We start from the raw sequence: 20874 nt of genomic DNA, 5'->3' as shown, positions 1-20874 counted from the left end.
CTGGGAAAAACATCAAAACACGCAGGGTACCATATAAATACCCAAGAGGAACCGCCACAATAATGGGGCAAAATCAGGCCATCAAAGATATGATTGAGAAAACAAAAAGGCAAACCATGGACTAGGAAAATATACTTGTAAAACATACATTGACAAAGGACTTGTACCTAGTGTATTTATAAAGAACTCTTAGAACAATAACAATAAAACACAGGCAAAGGTTTAAGCTAACTTCCCCTAAGTTTAACAGATACATGCATAGTAAATAGCACAGGAAAAGATGCCCAATATTGCTAACTGCCAGAGAAATGCAAACTAAAACTGCAACAAGGTATCACTACACACCATTCTGAACAGCCCAAATTAAAAAGATCTCTTGTATCAAGTGCAGGCCAGGATGAGAAACAACTGGAACTCTCATATATTAGTAGGAAAGGTTTGGTAGTTTCTTAAAAAGTAAAAAACACACCTACATATAACTCAGCCATTCCATCCCACAGTATTTACCCAAGAAAAACGAAAGCACATGCAGACCAATCAATGTTCAGAAGCTTTATCTGTACCAGCCGCCAACTGTAAACTGACTGTAAACCGAAGCCACCGATGTCCATCAAATGCTGAACGATTCAGTAAATTACAGCCTATCTGTATAAAGGAATACTACTTGGCCTAAAAAAGGAATGAACCCTTGGAAAATGCAGCAACACAGATGACTCTCATGTTGCGTGAAAGAAGCCAAACCAAAAAATATATATGCTATATGGTTCCATTATATAAAATGTCAATTAGCCTGTAGAGACAGAAAGCAGATCAGTGGTTGCCTGGAAATGGAGGTGAAAAGTCAGTTAGAAAGGGTCACAGGCTCAGCGCCTATAGCTCATGGCTACAGCACTTGCCACATACACTGACTACTCTTCCCATAAAGCCCTTACCAAACCCCACAGTTCAAATTAATCTTTTTCTCAGCACTCTTTGTTTTTAACTGTTTTAGTGCCACTATAGAAAAATATTATCTAAACTAGGACATGACTTCCTTTTCATCTTTGTATACCTTCTATTACCTGTGTAATGACCAGTATTTATTTCAATAGATTTGTCCAAGTATTTTTTTTAAAAAGCAACGTATTTTACTTGCCTACGTTCTAATTAAGGAGAAAGATATCTAAATGTTAACCTGAGAATATATGGATCTTATAGAAATCAGCACAAATAGTTAAAAATTTAACTATTTTTGATCTAGCAGGCAGATCAAATACAAGGTTTTTCTTTGGCACAGGTCACACCCAACTTAGCATGGCTTACTTCCTAACAGTGTCCAACTCAAACCACCAAATTAGCTACTTTCCATTTTCACTGCCACAGGGACCTTTGCTGGATACTCTCCTTTCTTGTTAGAATGTCCTCCTCCTTCCTCCCTGGCCAAACTGCCTGGGACGATTGTTATGATAGTGTTGACAATTAATAAAAAAGTGACTGTTTAGCACTTACGTGCAAAGCATAGTGGCCAAAGATAAACACATACTTATGTGTACTTCTATGGCACCTATGTGCACATAATTTCACTCCATCTTCTTAATATTTTGAAAATTAATATCACTCACCTGTATTCTACAAAAGATAAAATTTTGGTTTAGTAAGGCTGACCAACAATTTGAATTTTAACATGATTCTGAAACCAATACAAATTCCATCACAGGTTGTCTGTGAATAAGGCCCAACTCACATCTTAACATCCAAAAGAAGCTTTTTCCAACTACCCTGATCCACATTAATGACCTATTTTCCCAACATAATACACTTTTTGTCTAAATCTTTTTTTTTTTTTTTTTGAAGAGACAGTCTTTCTACGTTGCCCAGGCTGGCCTCAAATTCCTGGGCTCAAACAACCTTCCCACCGCAGCCTCAGGACTAGCGGGGACTAGGTGCATACTAGCAGCCACTGTACCCAGCTGAAATCACATTTTAAAGGTATCTTCCTTACTGGACTGCAAGCCCCTTGGAAGGAGAGTCTACTTTCTCTTCCGTGTTTATATATTCCCAAGGCCTAACCCATTGTAGTGCTCAAGAAAAGCTCTCTGAAATGAAATGAACTGAGCCTCTAATTGTGGAAACCATGGAATCACTTACTAATCCTAATGTGGCGGAAACCTTTTTTCTACAGAATTGCTAACACAGACATCCAGATTCAGTGAGGATAATTTTATGATAGAGAACTTACTACTTCACAAACAGCTTATTCTTCTGATCAACAGTAGTTATCAAAAAGTTGTGAGGTTTTGTGTTATTTTCTTTTTTAGAATAATAACTGGAACAAGATTTGCCTCCTAGTTCTACTCTTGGGGTCAAACGCAGAATAGGTACGCTCTCCAAATATGGCAACAACAGACTGACAATAAATTCATCAGCTTATTAAAAAGCTAGATATAATTCAATAAATAAAAAATATGTACAAAAGGAAAATAACCAATTGCACATAAATAATACATAACTAGTTAATAACAATAAAGAAATAACATGCTTTGGCAACTTGAAATAACATGAATCCATCAGGCAAATGTAATATTCATATAACAAAAGTTAAGATATACAGTAGGGTCCTATTTATTTAAAAGCAAACTACATGATACTCGTAAAGAATAAAAAGTATACAGTGGTTCTCAACCTTCCTAATGCTGTGACCCTTTAATACAATACAGTTCCTCATGTTGTGGTGACCCCAACCATAAAATTATTTTTGTTGCTACTTCATAACTGTAATTTTGTTATGAATCATAATGTAACTATCTGATATGCAGGATATATTTTCATTAGTCAGGACCCACAGGTTGAGAATATCTCTGTATTAGGAGATATACTGGGGTGCTATACTGTTATTAGGAGATATACTGTTTGAGCCCTGGCTGACAACATTCTTTTTGTTTTTTTTAAGACAGAGACTTAACTTTGTTGCCCTCAGTAGAATGCCATGCTGTCACAGCTCAGAGCAACCTCAAACTCTTGGACTCAAGTGATCCTCTTGCCTCAGCCTCTCAAGTAGCTGGAACTACAGGTGCCTGTCACTACGACCGGCTATTTTTCAGAGACAGGATCTCACTCTTGCTCAGGCTAGTCTTGAACTCATGAGCTCAAGCCATCCCCCTGCCTCAGCCTCCCAGAAGGCTAGGATTACAGGTGTGAGCATTGCACCCAACCAATGTTCTATTTCTTGATCAGGTGACGTACACATAACTGTTCATTCTATAAATAATCACCTTTTAAACTGCATGTATGTTTAATGCAATCTTTTAAACACATTACATATTTTGTTATTGCAACAAAATTATTTTGAAATGTGCTAGGGCTTCTAGTAAAAACAATATTTAAAAAACAGTAATAATGGGCTACCAACTACAGTCAATAGTCCGTAGTATTTTTAAAAAATCACAATCACCGGCTCAGCACCTGTGGCTCAAGTGGCTAAGGCGCCAGCCACATACACCTAAGGTGGCAGGTTCGAATCCAGCCCCAGCCCGCCAAAACAATGACGGCTGCAACCAAAAAATAGCTGGGCGTTGTGTTGGGCGCCTGTGGTCCCAGCTACTTGGGAGGCTGAGGCAAGAGAATTGCTTGAACCCAGGAGTTGGAGGTTGCTGTGAGCTGTGATGCCACGGTACTCTACCCAGGGGATAGCTTGAGGCTCTGTCTCAAAAACAAAAAATCACAATCACCAATATCATCTTCAAGAAAGGAAACACAAGGGTCTCATAAAATCTTTTAGAAGACTTTGTCCTGGTAGTTAATGGAGAAATCACAGAATGATCTACTAGGAATCAGATATAATTAGATTCATATCTTAAAGAGAAGAACGCACTGGAGTGAACTGGGAGTAACACTAAAATTAGGGAAGCATTTAAGAGGCAGCTGCTAAAATCTGGAAAGGAGATAATAGCTTAAATTAAGGTGAGGCCAGTAAAGATGAAGGAAAAGTGGAAGAAACTGGCATAAACTAGAAGCAAAAGATGCAGTGAGTACATGTAGGTGAGAGAAATGGATACAAGGAGGATACATGGGCCTGTGGTTTGGATGTCTGGGAAGATGACAGTGGCATTGACTAAAAAAGGAACTACCAAAGGATTTCAGATATTCCTTCAAAACATTTTGGGAATATCAACTCTATTCCAGGCATAATTCTAGGCACTGAGGAGACAGCAATGAATAAAACAAAGCTCCAGACCCCACAGACCTACAATTTAGTGATAGTTGGACCTTTGAATCTGAATTGGTAAGGGGGCTAATTGTATATACTTTTACCTTATTTATCCATTATCTTTCAACATTAAAGAAATTCCTAGCACTAAAACTTCATGATACCTTGACCTCAAAAAGGCAGCAAAAAGGCTTATGATCTACAAACATTTCTATGAACCTTAACAAACAAGGTTCCCTCTGTTATTAAACTGGGCTAAATAATTAACCAAACAATTATTTTAAAAAATCACTGGGTGCCACACACATTTATTTCAATGCTGCCACCTTATGTTAAAACATGGAACTACACAGCCTAAAAAAGCCATACCCTTATCAGACTATGAAATCTGAAATACCAGTTTGCGGAGTCAATGAAAAGATAGAAAAAAGTGAATACTAAGGGTTATTAATGACAGTAACAAAAGCTTATCATTTATAGAAATCAATTTAGGTGTGAGTATTTCTGACAAAATGGAAGATCTCATGAGATAAGTAATTTTAGTCCAGATATAATTCTTCCTTTGAGAAAACATTTTCCACATTTGTAACAGGAGCCATGTACAAGAGAGCTCATAATAGGAAAAGACACGAACTACCTAAATGCCCATTGACAAAAGTAGACGATATAAATCATAGTACATTCACATCACTGAATATTGTATTACAGTGTAAATGAACTATAGCTATATGCAATAACTTGATGAATATCATAAAGTTGAGGGCAGAAAAAAGCAAGTCCCAGAAGACAATAGTATTATGATTACAAGAAAACTAAATATATTGTTTGAGTACACATACAATAATAAAAACTATTTTAAAGAAGCAAAGAAATGACAAACAGAAATTTTTTTTTTTTTTTTTTTTTGAGACAGTCTTTGTCATCCTCGGTAGAGTGCCATGGCGTCACAGCACACAGCAACCTCACAATTCTCTTGCCTCACCCTCCCAAGTAACTGGGATTACAGGTGCCCGCCACAACACGCAGCTATTTTTATAGATGAAGTCTTGATCTGGTTCTGGCTGGTCTTGAACCGGTGTGTTTAGGCAATCCACCCACCTTGAGTTCCCAAGTACTAGGATTACAGGGATGAACCACCACACCCGGCCACAAACAAAATTTTTTCGAAAGAGTAGTTTCAGGAAAAAGGGGGAGGGGACAAGAAGAAAATGGAATATCTAGGAACTTAGTGTAAATAAACAAATGCAAGTTATTAGTAATGTTCTAGTTCTTGAGTAGAGGGTTTTATAATTTACATACACGTCTATTCTAAGTATCAATTATTAAAGTATTCTTTAAAGACACAGAAGAAACTATTTTTAAAAATAAACCACTATACAACATTGCCAGAATCTTAATAACAAACTCAGCATTTGCTTCAAATTTTAAAAAAAGTCTTTACCGTTGTGTCTGTTCAACTGCTTTGTCCAAGTGCTGAAAGATATTCTGAAACAGGGTGCAGCTGGATCGACTATTAATAGTATATCCATATCCTCTTTTCCAATATTGTTTCAGATCATTTAAATATTCTAACGCCTAAAAATAAAAATTTCAAAAATCATTTTAGCATATTTTCATCACTATAACAGATTTCCTGATTTAAAAATTCAGAAAAGGTTACATTGTTTGTAATTATCATTCTGCACAAAGTATAATTTACACCTGTCTTTTCTGGCATATGAGGGTTAGCTCCAAAGGCCCACGACACAGATTTATCACAAATTTGGATCAAGGGAATGTAGAGGCTGGTGTGCGAGAGCAAGTTAGGGGTGCTCACAGCCAAGAATCAAGAGGAGGAGAATCAAGTTCAGGAGAATGGGGCAGGACATGTGCTTACCGCCCCCTTCTTCTAAAATTACATTAAGATGATAGCCAAGATAAATACAAGAGAAAGGGAGAAAAAAGGCATACACAGAAGAATATTCATTATAGCCCAGAAGATATCAAGAGCAGATCAGAAATTTCTAAAAAATTTTTAAAGTAGAAACCAAATAGAAAATGAATTATTTTGGTTCATGTTTAAGTTTGACAAAAATAATAAAAGTATACCAAGGATATGGGAAAACTCCATCCATATAGTTTTCTGTATGCTAAAAGGTATGCATACTGATATAGATATTCTAAAGAGCGAAGTGGTAAAATCCATGAAAACACACAGGCTCTGACTCAACTTAATTCCATTTATGTAATATTCAAAGAGGAGCACAAAGGAGAATACAGAAGAGCGTCTCATATAGCAGCATTGCCGATGGGAGCAAAAACAATTCTCAGAAATACCTAAATTCCAGTAATAGATGGTTCAATAAGCTATGGTATATACATACCATGGCATACTTTGAATTATCAAAAAGTTCTGCATTATACATCAACACTTATTAACATGGGAAGATCTTCACAACACACTGCTGAATAAGAGATTAAGAATGCAGAATACCATCAAAATACACAAATATACAGTACACCCTTTACACGTCTAAGAATGACACAGATTATAAATAACATATAAAAGAGTTAGAAAGGTATACATCACTGATAGCAGTGGAGAGGTCTGGAACTGGAGCCGGTAATGAAGGTAGGCTTCTTCTGAAGGTTAAACTTCGTACTTTGGACCATTTGATCAGATAGAAATAGAGAACTAAACCTGTAACTAAAACCATAACTAGTGGACTAAAACCTATAACCCAAAAGAGGTGCAAGATTAAGACTACGCAGTAATTACAAGCTTTTGTTCCCAAAAGAACTCTCTGAGAAACTAAGTGCAAGTCAAAATAAGTTTTAAGAGCAGTGGTAGGCCAATGCCATATACAAAACACAAACCAAAAAATACGTAGTATATGTAAGAGGCAGTTAAATAAAAAAGTTAGCAATGGCCCCATGATGTCCAGCAAAAAAATAAAAGGAAAAAGAAAATTAGCAATGGCAAGTACATGTTAAAATAAGTAAAAGTGGAATTAGAACAAAACTGGATAAAAGTATGTTATTCTTTCTATTCAAGAAATAGAACAAATACAGCATTAGAAATTAAAAAGGTGGCTCGGTGCCTGTAGCTCAAGCGGCTAAGGCTCCAGCCACATACACCTAAGGTGGTGGGTTCGAATCCAGCCCAGACCCGCCAAACAATGATGGCTGCAACCAAAAAATATCCGGGCGTTGTGGTGGGCGCCTGTGGTCCCAGCTACTTGGGAGGCTGAGGCAGGAGACTCGCTTGAGCTCAGGAGTTGGAGGTTGCTGTGAGCAGTAAAGCCATAGCACTCTAACCAGGGGGACAGCTTGAGGCTCTGTCTCAAGGAAAAAAAAAAAAAAAAAGAAATGAAAAAGAGATTTTTAAAAACCTTACGTGTATACTACTAAAACTATACATTGTTCAAAACTTGAAAAATGTAAATGAAAGTGACTTTTCTAGGAAGTAGAAGGTTAGTCTACTATAGTCAAAGGTTACTGAAAGATACCAGGCACAATTGATTTTAAGCATGAGTTCTACCAAAGCTTTAAGAGTTAGTTCCTAATACTTAAACTATTCCAGAGCACAGAAAAAGATGGAAAGCTTTTAAACTCGTTTAAGGGGGATGTGAAAATTGTCAGAATCAAGAGTCACTAGTGTAAAAAAAACAACCCCAAAACCCTGACAAATAGGACCAAGAAGGCTATGAAGAGAAGGTTTGCATCGTGTATGCCTCATAACAAAAACAAACACAAAAGACGTTGCAAAAACCACAACCTTGCACAAAGGCCATTTCAACCTTACACAAACACACCCACAAAAAAACTTCTGCAAGGACATCTGCCCAACCTTGGACTGGCATCACCCCTGTTACTAATCCTTATACTTAAGGATAATCATTTCAAAACATGTAATTCTCCTCATTTTTCCTTTAAAAACTTTTGTCTTCCTCTATCTCCTTGAATATGCACATGGTTTTACTACAGCATATGTATGTATCTCCACTGCAGTGCTCTATTCCCAGATAAATACCATTTTCTCTTCGCCTCTCTGGGTTACAAAATTTAGGTCAACAGGCTAATAGAAGCCTATTTCCAAAACTGAACAAAGAAAAAGAGTAAGGGAAGAAAACTACAGACCACTGCATTTTTGCAGCACAGTTAACATCCCTTGCTCTTACCCACTAAATGCTAAATATGACTCTGATTTATTGTTATAAACAAAAATACCCTTACATTTCTAACCCCCTCAAAAGGAAAGGAGTAAGGCGGGGGCCAATAGTATCACCCTTCACAAATTAATAGCCACTGCCATAAACCAACCTCACTGTAAACATGATTTAAGGAATCTGAAATACAACATTACCAAATAAAATTCAGCAATATGTTGAAAGGATGTGTCATCTGCCATGATGGGAGGGCGTAACTGGTCTCAGTTTCTCTATCAGAAACAATTAGAAAACAGGACAAAGCAAGTGTCCATGGACACTGGGTAATTTAATCACCAGACTGTAATCACTGAGAAGGGAAACAAAGCAAGCTCTACAACTGCCTGGCTTTCTGCCTGCTCCCCTCCTCCCCCAAGCTGAGCTCAGCAATCTTGTTGAGATGAGGAGTCAGAGCTCAGTCTGTGAAGCTTAAATGGGCTGGATGAACACAACAGTGTATCAGAGAAAAATCTCCATGAATCTGCAGGCTACCTCTGATTCCCTTGCCGAAAGCCACCAGGAGAATTGTAAGCTGAACAATTCGTAAGCTGTCACAAGGCAGGGAGTTACTCAGTTCTAAACAGCTTCAGCAGAGAGAAGTGGCTGATTATCCAGGACATTTGATAAAGAACCTGGTAAAGGTGGCACTTATATGCTGAGTTTTATAAGATCAGGTATACAGTATGAAATTCAGAAGGAAGCTTTGAAAGCATCAAGCTGATCTACAAGTAACAAGAAAAAATTCAACACTCTTCCCATGCTGAATACAGCATTATTTACTACAGCCAAGGAATGGAATCAACCTAAGTGTCCATCGACTAGCAAATGGATAAAGAAAATGGAGTAGACACAATAGAATGCTAGTCATCCATTAAAATAGTGGAGGCTCTGCCATGTCCCACCACATGGATGAACTCGGGAATATTATGCTAAGTGAAATAAATAAGCCACAGAAAGACAAATATTGAATTATCTCATTTACATGTAAAACCCGAAAAAGTAGAACTCATAGAAGCAGACAGCAGAATGGTAGTTCCAGGGGATAGAGGATGGGGAAATGGGGAGATGCTGGTGAAAGGGTATGAAGTATCAGTTATATAGGAGATCTAATGTATAGTCTGATGACTAGAGTTAACAATAATGTACTATACACTTAAAATTCGCTAAGAGGATAGATCTTAACTTTTCTTATCACAAAAAAAGTTAACTATTTGACATGATGGATATATGTTAATCAGATTGATGATGGTAATCATTCTTCCTATGTATACCTGCATCAAAACATATTATACCCCTTAAATATATACAATATATACAATATAATTTTTGTCAATTATACCTCAATAAAGCCGGAGGAGGGAATGTTCTCACTTAGAAAATATAAGCTAAACGTCTCACCCCTTCTGGCCACATTAAAAAAAAGAGAAAAGGAAATATAAACAACTTCTGACTTAAAAGACAATGGAATCAACAGATCACTGCCCTTTTCTCTCAGAAATCACCCTAAAAAAAGAATGAAAAAGATAAATGAAATGCCTTCTTCAAAGAAATTGAGAGACCTCAATACCCTGAACCACTACCATAAATAAGGATAGACTACCAAATACAGTGAAAATCCAACCCCCTCAGATAAAATCCTCCACTTGAAACAAGACAAATGAGCCTCCCGGGGCAGGATGTGACACCACTATGAGGGAACCACAGGCTGACCGTCCATCTTTTCAGATCCTCTTTTTTCTGCTTTAAAGAGTAATTTAGGGATGAATAACTCTAAATTGGAAAGGAATTTTGTTCTCTAGATACCTGTTCAGCTCTGCTGGTGGCTAGAGAGAAGCAAAAGCTAAAATGAACCCACCTAACTATTTGAGGTGATGAATCCATGTTAACCAGAAAGATGAGCAATAATTAAAAGGGGGGCTTGCATACCATCTATATAAACATAGAAAGAAAAAAGTTGCTATAAAGACAATAGCAGAACTTCTGCTATAGAGCAGATGAAAACTGCAATTAACAAACACACATAGTGTCAGGAATTCCAAAGACTTACAAAAATAATTTTTCTAATGAAATAATTTAATTGTTTTAAAAAAGCCAAAAGTAGAAAAAAAATTATAAAAAGTTAGAAACATAAGCTATAGCAGCTCCAAAAATAGTTTGGCATTACCTCATAAATGTGAAGTTTTACTTATCATATGACCAGACAATTCTACCACACACATACACCTTCAGAAATGTGTGCATGTGCCCCACAGAAATATGCAAGAACGTTCATGGCAACAATGTTCTCAATAGCCCCCAAATGAAAACAAACCAAATGTCTGCCCAGAAGATAATGAATTGTAAAATACTTGTATAATGGAATACTATAAAGCAATAAAAATAAAAATTATAGTTACATACAGCATTATGATAAATTTTTTTCTTTTTTTTTGAGACAAGAGTCTCACTTTGTCACCCTCAGTGGAGTGCCGTGGCATTGTAACTCACAGCAACCTCAAACTCTTGGGCTTAAGCGATTCTCTTGCCTCAGCCTCCCAAGTAGCTGGGACTACAAGCACCCACCATAACTCCCAGCTATTTTTTAGAGGTGGGGTCTCACTCTTGCTCCAACTCATATAAGCTCAGGCGATCCACCCACCTCAGCCTCCCAGAGTGTTAGGATTATGGGCGTGAGCCACCAAGCCAGCCTTTATGATAAATCTTAAAAAACACAAATGTTGAACAAGAGCTGGATACAAAAAACAAACATAACAAGTGATTCCATCACATAAAGTTCAAAAACAGATAACACTAAACTGTTTCCTGGGAAAAAAATAAAATAGTAAGCGATAAGCTAAAGTAATGAAAAAAATGAAAGCAAAAGTACACCAGTGAGTAAAAATAATGGGGAAATAATTTTAGACAGAGAAGAAAACTTTTTTAAATTATAAAAGGGAAGTCTGCTAAACTCTGCAAATAAATCTGAAAATATGGATGGCATGGATGACTTTTATAGGAAAATTTAAAATACCAAAACTGACCCAGAAGAGACAGCCTGATGCCATTAAGTCAACTTGCTCCTTTGTGCACCAGTATATTTTACACAGATGGTCCCTGGCTTAAGATGAGTTCAACTTACAATTTTTACTTTACAATGGTTTTATATGTACACAAGGGATAACAAGGTTTCAGAAGTCCATCATAATACTAAATGATCCATACTGGCAGTGCTTAATAAAAACAACACTCTCCTACCCCACTTCTCCGCCTCCACACCCCAGAACTGGGAGAAATTTGGAGAATTTATCTCCCTTACTAGCATCAAAGACCTGCTAGAACTTCTTTTTCCAGAGTCTAAAAGTTGGAGCCATATGAATGAAGAGGGAAAGACGGAAATGAAGTAGGCAGGTTAAGAACTGTGTAACAGACGAATTACTGCCACCACCCGGTGAAACACAGAACTCAAATGCTCATGAAAACTGTTACAAAATAGTTACTAGGTCTTTGGAAAGGCATCTCTCTTCTCTGAGCTTTGGCATTCTTTAAAAAAGAAAAATTTGGATTATACCAGGTCTATAAACCCTTCCAGCGGTAAAATCTGATGACAGGTTAAGTTAAGTTTTTAAATTAGGTGGACCTAGAAATCAAATCACCACGGAAGAAATGTTTCCAGAGTTGTATGAACCCAAATTATTTATAAGTAGGTGGGACTTATTTGAACATTTAATCTCTATTTAAGGAAAATTATAAGTTAGTCATGAGACAGCTTATGTTCCCTAACTCTGCTTATTTTATGAAAACCTGCTTTAAGTAATTACAACAAAAAAGCAGCAAAGAAATTGAAAAGTACTTCTTACCTTTGCATCATCTATGTCAAAAACATCACACCAAGGAGATTTAATACCTTTAATTGCCAGGTCAAATGAGCAGGTAAAAAAAGCTACCTGAATTAAATCTGGAAAAAAGAAAAAATGTTGTAGGTCATTATTTTGTGTAATTTCTCAAAGGCTAAATAAATCTCTGTAGAACGACACGTGTGCACAGCTGCAGAAAGTAAGTATGTTTAGTTTGACAAAAAGACTGGTTTCTCAACTGAGACTTGTTCGGTAAAATCTAAAGGAGCAGAACCAGAGCTGTAAGGAAAAAACCACAGGAGGTACACATTTCAGGCCAATGAAGTTAAGAAACTTTCTGTAAATGGCAACTTTTTTCTGATTTTAAAGGTAAGTATTTGGTGGTTTTGTCTTTTTTTGGAGATAGAGCCTCAGATTGTCACCCTAGGTAGAGCACTGTGGCATCACAGCTCACAGCAACCTCCAACTCCTGGGCTCAAGCGAGTCTCCTGCCTCCACCTCCCAAGTAGCTGGGACTACAGGCGCCCGCCACAACGCTCAGCTATTTTTTGGTTGCAGCTATCACTGCTGTCTGGCGGGCCCAGGCTGGATTCGAACCCGCCAGCTCAGGTGTATATGGCTGGCACCTTAGCCATTTGAGCCACAGGCGCCAAGCCGTAAGTATTTGTTAAGAGCATTTTTGCCTAGCAAACCCAACAAAAAGCTTAACCCAAGCACTTTCTATATAATATATAACCAAGGACTTTCTTAACTTGATTGTTAATTTTAGAGGGTTGGAGGAGGGGAGCTAAATATGAAGATTTTAGGCCTAACCTGAAAATCAAGAATAAAAAAGCACATTTATTGACAGTGGTTTAAAATATACAATTTATTATACAACATACTGCACAATATACTACATCTAATAAGCAGCGCCAAGTACAGACAGAAGGATATAAAAGGGGAGAGAAGACTACAGAAGACGGGCAGGAGAAAGACTGTAGACAAAGACCGGCAGGAGAAAACTGAAACAGAGCAGAGGAAACAAGGAGCCCAACCTCACACGCTACAGAGGGGAAAAGGCTGGCAACAGTATCAGGGTTGCAAATCCAGCTGCTCAAATAATTTAAGAGGTGCACTTTAGAATACGTTAGTTGACTTACACTGCTAATTCACTGATTACATTATTTTTAGATTTATTTATGGGTGTGGAAGAGAAGGGCTAAGAGAGTACTTGGGCTACAAAAAGTAGCCTCTGTCAGTAGCAAATAAAAACACTGCTGCTCTCTCGTCAATGGAAAGTGGGTGATAGTTAATAAGAGACAGAGCAGGGGTTGCCTCCAATGCTTTGATTTTTCTTTGCCTTTACTGCCTTTCTTCTTTTCCAAGCGAAAATGGGACAAGAACTTACTTGATGTTACATGCACTTTGTACTAGTTCTTAGCTTAAAGAATTCCCCTAAGGCACATGGTACATAGTACAAAAATGTATCTCACCAGGAATATAAACAAAAGTCAAGGAAAAACTTTGTGTAAAAAGGAGCTTTTATAATCTCAACACCTTATATAAACAGTGGCTTATACACATTATGTATGTTTGATGAAAGGATCAGGCTCATTTGCTCTCAAAGGTCTAATTTTGGAATTATGAAAGTCAGCCCAAATCGTTTGTTTATTCTTTAACTGGAAAGAAGTTTATTGGAAAAAAATTCACCAAAAAACTCTTTGAAGTATAGGAAGAAAAAGCATGAGATGAAGAATGAGGCTATGAGAGCTAACTACCACAGCCAAGCAAGTCAACTCTCTAGGCCTCAATAACAAAACAATGTTAGCAGCAAGCACCGTGGCTCACACCTACAATTCCAGTACTTTGGGAGGATGGGTGGGAGGATCACATGAGGCTAAGAGTTCAAGACCAGCCTGGGCAACATAGCCAGACCATGTTTCTAGAAAACAACACTGTTAGCTGGGTGTGGTGGAACATGCCTATAGACCTAACTACTAAGGAAGCTAACATGGGAAGATCACTTGAGTCAAGGTTATAGTGAGCTATGATGGGGCCACTAGACCCTGACCTGGGCAACAAAGAGACCCTGTCTCAACAACAACAACAAACAGTAAGGAGGTTAGACATGATCTCTGACTTTTGGTCAATCTTCTTTTAAAAACTCAAAAATATTTCTAGTGCATTAGAGATTTAAACATTAAAAAAAAATAAAATAAAGGAAGACACTAAGGAAATAGAGTCTTAGGGTAAAAGAAGATTCCTAGGAAAAGTACTACTCACAGAGGCCATGATGAACAGACAGATATGGCTGTTCTTTTGATGTAAACTGGCTCGGCACCTGTAGCTCAGTGGCTAAGGTTGCTGGCCACATACATTGGGGTGGGCAGGTATGAACCTAGCCCCAGCCAGCTAAACGACAATGTCAACTACAACAACAACAACAACAAATAGATAGGCACTGTGGCGGGCGCCTGTAGTACCAGCTACTTGGGAGGCTGAGACAAGAGAAAATCACTTAAGCTGAAGAGTCTGAGGTTGCTACAAGCTGTGATTCCACAGCACTCTAGTAAGGGTGACATAGTGAGACTCTGCCTCCACAAAAAAAAAGATGTAAGCTTCTGTACAAGGTAAGCAACAAGAGGAATAATTCTGTCCAATTAATTTAAAAAGATAATTAATGCCGCCACAATACATGAAGGATACCTACGATCAGTAAGAAAGACAAAACAAAAAAACCCAACAGAAAAAGGACAGTGTTATAGAGGTGATATGTAAATGGCTAACAAACATGTAAAATGATGGTCACTTACAAAACTAATCAAAGAAATGCAAATTAAGGCTCAATACCACTTTTCACTAATAAAACTGGCAAAGATTTTAATGATAATAATATCCAGTATTGGATGATATATGGGAAAATGATTGTTCTAGTGTTGATACACATTTTTATACCTTAGAGAACAATTTAAAAGTATATGTTAAGATGTCAAATATTCAGGCTTGTCAACCCAGCAATTCACCTATTTATCTTACAGATCCTCAAAATTTGATCAAAAAAAGACTAAAAGAATTAAAAACCAAGAAAAATTTCAATAGGAAAATGGTTTCCTATAAAAATAATTTGGACTATTAAAAGCTACAGCTTACAATAGCAATAAAAGTCAGTGATGGGTTAAGTTTTAACTAGCATTGACCTAGAAATCAAATCATATATGAAATAACATTAAATTTAAAATGAGACAGATGTATAAGACAGATAATTAAGTAAAAATAAGTTATAGAAGATATAATGTCTAATTAAGTTCGTGAACTCATCATAGAAAAAGTGTTACATACCTCATTGCTGAATATCATTACAGTCACCTTTGAAATACTCCCCTAGGGAAGCTATGCACTAACCCCAGGGCCTAGTCCACCCTTCAAAGCAATTTTGGAACTCATTTTCTGGAATGACCATTAAAGCTGTCATCACAGAAGGTTTAACAAATAAGTTGTTGAACTTGCCACTTTGTGTGTATGTTGGCAGCACTGTACGAACAACTTGGCAAGGTTTCATAACCTTGATATACCAGTGTCTCATAGCTGTGTTGGTGTTGACAAGTGGTGGTGTGCTGCTGAGTGGCATTCATTATTGTTGTTACCTGTTTTTGTGTGCTGTACAATGAAAACTCTGATGGTCATTCCAGAAAAAGATTTCTAAAATTGCTTTGAAGAGTGGACTATGTGCTGGCATGAGGACGCAGCTCCAAGAGGAGCACCTAGAAAGTGACCATTTCCCATCACAGTTATCAATGGTACTCTCTGCCAGTCTGGGTGCTCATGTTAATCCCTGTAACTTGGGAGGCTAAGGTGGCAGAAGTGCTTGACGCCAGGAGTTTGGGACCAGTGAAAGCAACTAAGCAAGACCCCTTCATACAAAAGATAAAATTAGTGGATGTGGGGGCTTGTGCCTATAGTCCTAGTTACTCAGGAGGCTGAGGCAAGAGGCTTGTGCTCAAACCCAAGAGTTTGAGATTATAATTAGCTATGATAATGCCACTGAACTCTAGCTGGGACAACGGAGGGAGACCCTGTCTTGACTGACCAAAAAAATTAAGTTAAATTTTAGAATAATGTCCTCTTTCACACTCCCAAGTGTCCTAGTTTAGGTGATAAACCAATAAATTGCACATCAACCCACACACCATAATACCATAAGACAGACATAAGCTCATTTTTCAGCTCCTCTACATGTAGAAGACTCAAAAATCTTATTACAGTAAAACCTCTATAAGAGGATCACCCAATGGGCTATAACAAACTGGTCAACACACAGAGGGGGTCAACGTAAGGAACTTCCATTGAGTACATGTGGTCCTGTCTGGTCTATGAAAATTATGTCAATTTAAGGAGGTGATCAATGCAGTGAGGTGGTCAACTATGGAGGTTCTACTGTAGTTTGGTTTTGTTTTTGACTTTCTAAAACATACCCCTTCATAAACTAATATGTACTTTTGAACTGCTTCAAAAGCTAAAGAATACATGATTTTCCATTTGTGTGACTTTATTAAGAAAATTTTGAGAAAAGCCTTTAGTTTTACAAATAATGCTGAGAGTTGATACTTTATATACTCTGCCTTCAAGAAAATTCCAGAACTTAGCAAGAATCTTGTTCATTAATTTACATACCACTCAAAAATATGAATCTAAAAATTGCAAGCCTGAGGTGTATAATTTTCCCAACCTAAAATATATTATTTTCTTAATGTAAGTTAACTGTGGGCCTCTTAACAGAAAACAATTTGTTTCCTTATTTTTTGTCTTTGCAATTCAGAATTATTTAAACCAGAAGTTCAAATAAAAGCACTTTATTGCATGTAATAAAAAGGCATACTACCTGCATTTAAATCAGTTACTGGGACTTGCAAAGTAGCTGCAACTTTTTTTAAAATCTTCTGCATTTCTGGTCCAGTTTTGAAGGCTTCCACATGATAAAGAGCTGTAGCATTCCTTTCCACTTCATGTAAAAACTTCGCACAGTGATCAAAGAATCTCATTAGCTTATCATTAATCCTTGGAGGTTCACACTCCATATCTGAAAAAAAAAAAAAGTACATTGAGCTAAATGATAATTTCAAATTACAGAAAATGTTTTAAGTGTGAAAAATGAACACTAACATCCTATTTACTCTATGTCTGAAATAAGCACATACTAAACCAAAAAGACAGGGGTAAAGTTTTGTAATGACTGTAATGCATGAGAGAATACGCTAGAAAAGACTAAAACAGAACACGGATCACGTTAAGAAGCTATGCTACACAACAAAATAAAGGTAACAAATGAAATGTTTTCCTGAACAAAAATTAGACAGGTATGTCATAAAAAGCGCACAATCATGTCACCTAAAAATTGTTTCTACGAAGCACAGAATTAGAAAGCAAACTAAAGTTTCTAATTATAAGGTAAGAGAGAATGCAACAGATTGAAATATGTGTCCACTCTAAGCCAAAGTCTAAGAGTATTTTCTCAATTAACTTTCTCAACCCTGGGTTACTTTACAAAAGATCCTACTTTGGACAAAAACTACTGACAACAGCACAAAATGCATGGCTGCTTCAGTTCTACTGCGCTTCACTGTGCTAGAAGCTTCTGATTTAGTTTATCTTCTGACAACTTTGCACCTAGAACTCGGCAAGTTACATGTTTTTCTCAGTTTGGCAACAAATATGTATTAGAAAAGCAATAATGGTTCAACTACTGGAGTGCCTTTTTTTTCAGTTGTATTCAAAACACATATCTCAATCATTTCTCCAATAATTTACCATGAAAAGAACACCAAGTATATCACTTTTGTATGTAAGAGAAAACTGAATATAGTTACACCATTTTGCTTTGAAAGTGTGTGAGAATATATATATAAGTATATCTCCTTGAAATGGATAATTCTTCCCACTTTACTTGCAAATTGGATTATAGTTCTTAATATCTTGACTGGGAAAATAAGAACTTTATCATCTTTTCCTGTAGCCTCAAAATATGATCTCCCAAGTGGATCCTGAAATTTTATCATGACTATTAACACCTAGTTATTGCTATTTAAACAGACACAAAGGCACTGTTCTGTTTTTATAAAAATATAAAATCTAATTCAGTAGATTCCCTCAAAAGCCCAGATATACATAACCCACAAAACAATGATCTATAGATAAGAGGCTAGGCAAAGGGTTTATTCTTTAAGACTGAAAATGGTGGTAGGTTGGGCTTATTCTGAACTACTGTATTTTGATCCCTGGCTTTGTACTCTGAGACAAATGCCAATCTTCACAATGCCATCCAAGGGCAAAAATCCTTCATTCTGGGATATCACTACATATACTAATATATTGGGCTATGTTTAAGCATATTTTGTTTTCAACATTCAGTTCATTTAACAGATATATGGGAAATTTTCACTCATGTTAATGTAAGAAGTATAGCTGTAATTAAAAAGCACAATTCAGGCCAGACATGGTACCTCATGCCTATAATCTTAACACTCTGGGAGGTCGATATGGGTGTGCTGCTTGAGCTCGTGAGTTCGAGACCAGCCTGAGCAAGAGTGAGACCTTATTTTTCTTAACAGGTATGTTACTAGACAATTGGAAGCTGTGTAGTATGTATAATGGTTAAGAAGGTAAGCTTTAAAAGAGATTTCCTGGGTCCAAAACTACTTGTGTGAAAATAGGCAAATTATCTACTGTGTTTGTGTCTCAGTTTCCTCATCTGTGAGACAAGGAGAAAATATTATCAACTTCAGAGAGTGGCTATAAAATTTGAGGCACACCTCAGACATAACAGGCATTAAGTGTTTGCTATCATTATCTGTGACTATTAAAACATTTTTCCTAAAGCAAAAAGCACCATTCTGGGAAAACAGAAGACCTGGATTCTGGGCCTGACTCTGTTAATTCTCAAACTGGAGAAAGACAATTAAAGAGGCACGCTATTTCATTCCTCTTCTTCACCTGTGAAATAAAAGGGCCTCACTAGATCTCTCAAATTCTGAACAAGTATAATTAATGTAATACATGAGTAAGGTATCACATGTGACCATGAACCACAGCTATACTGAGGGAAACCCTATAGTAAACAGGACACAACAAAAAGCAGGGTATAAAGAAGGCTTGAGAGCAGCTTCCTAAAAGTGCCTGTAGGTCTAGTACCATCAGCTGGAAAAAGTTCCTAAGTTTTTTTAAAAAGTATCAGGGCTCAGTGCCTGTAGCTCAAGTGGCTAAGGCGCCAGCCACATACACTAGAGCTGGCAGGTTCGAATCCAGCCCAGGCCTGCCAAACAACAATGACAACTACGACCAAAAAATAGCCATTGTGGCAGACACCTATAGTCCCAGCTACTTGGGAGGCTGAGGCAAGAGAATCGCTTAAGCCCAGGAATTGAAGGTTGCTGTGAGTTGTGATGCCACAGCACTCTACCGAGGGTGACAACTTAAGGCCGTCTCAAAAAAAAAAAAGTATCAGAAGCAAAAGGTCTAGAACAGTGGTTCTCAACCTTCCTAATGCCTGGCCCTTTAATACAGTTAGACTCTTGAAGGTCTAGAGAAAAAAAGGTCTAGAATATATTGTTTTAAAAGTGCACCCAACTGTAAAACTAGTTGTTGGGAAGGAATGGGTTGGCACTCAAAGGGACCAACTCAATTTGGGAATGGGAGATCAAAACGTGCGGGAGAGACCTGTCTCCAGTTGGATCCCCATCGTCTACTACAGCATGCAGTACGTAGAATATGCTAAATTTATACCTGATGAATGAGTAAATGAACATAAGTATGGGAAGAGAGAGAGCCAAGTCCGGAAGGTCGTGTGCCCAGGCAGGACCTAGCCCGAAGGAGTGGAGGATTGGGAAGAAAGGAAAGTGGGGAGAGAATGGGGCTGGGGAAATTCAGGGTCTAGGAGATGCGGGCGGAGGATTTAGGGAAGGGAGAAAGGCTGAGGCAGGGCACGGGCCGGGCGGCTGGACGGTCACCTTCGACATCGGGCGGCGGCAACCCAGGATGGTAGTGCTGCCACAGCCCCTGCAGGAAGGCGGTGCTGCTATCCACGCAGCGGTGCTTGGAGCTAGAGATGAGCTGCAGGCAGCCAAAGTTCTCCCGGCTGAAAAGGGTCGGGAAGAGCGAGGCCAGACGCAACGCGAGCTGTCGCATGTCCTGCCGGCCCTTCTCCACTAGCTGCCCGTCCATCCAGTCCGCGTACCACAAAGGCCAGTCGGCCAGCACGGCACCCAGGTCGCGGCCACCGGCGATCCCGGCCCTGTCATCCCTGGGCCTGCGAGCCTGCAGTAGTTCGTGCAGCTTCCTCAGCTTGCGGATCTGTTTGGCCGTAGGGTAGCGGGTGCCGTGCCGAATGAGGGCGACCAGCTGCACCGGGGTGCAGGCCCCCTCCAGCAGCTCCGGGTCCCTCCACGGCGCCCCGGGGCCCGACAGCAGTCCAGGGTTGACATCCTCATAGCGAGTCTTGGTGCCGAAGTAGGGGCTGAGCACCGAAGCCACCGAGTCCAGTGGCTCTAGGAGAGAGCATCCGGCAAGCGACGAGAGCAGCGCCGCCGCCAGGGCCGCGGCGGGGCCTACGGAGGCCCCGAGGAGGCGGCGGCAGGGACTTCGGAGCATGGTGCGTTTCGGCTGCGGAGGGCGACGCGCCAGCTGCTCACGCCCA

At 38.5% G+C, this 20874-nt stretch overlaps 1 protein-coding gene across 2 annotated transcripts in view; it reads right to left on the bottom strand.

Annotated features, from left to right (window-relative positions):
- The window catches only part of MINPP1 (multiple inositol-polyphosphate phosphatase 1), a 30667-nt gene extending 9793 nt beyond the window's left edge, over nt 1–20874 (bottom strand). The window contains exons 1-4 of one of the 2 annotated variants that reach the window (XM_003783674.3): nt 20189–20874; nt 17068–17265; nt 12210–12307; nt 5628–5761 (exon numbers count right to left, since the gene is read on the bottom strand). In XM_003783674.3, coding sequence (XP_003783722.1) covers nt 5628–5761; nt 12210–12307; nt 17068–17265; nt 20189–20828 — 1070 coding nt within the window. In that variant the 5' untranslated portion in view covers nt 20829–20874. The remainder of the gene's footprint in view (nt 1–5627; nt 5762–12209; nt 12308–17067; nt 17266–20188) is intronic. The other variant, XM_012801336.2, reaches the window with a different exon arrangement.

The sequence above is a fragment of the Otolemur garnettii genome, unplaced genomic scaffold, assembly GCF_000181295.1.
Source record: "Otolemur garnettii isolate 467f Iridium unplaced genomic scaffold, OtoGar3 scaffold00008, whole genome shotgun sequence".
Classification (NCBI taxonomy): Eukaryota; Metazoa; Chordata; class Mammalia; order Primates; family Galagidae; genus Otolemur; species Otolemur garnettii.
Note: the sequence above shows the minus strand (reverse complement) of the source record. Positions and strands in the feature narration are given on the sequence as shown.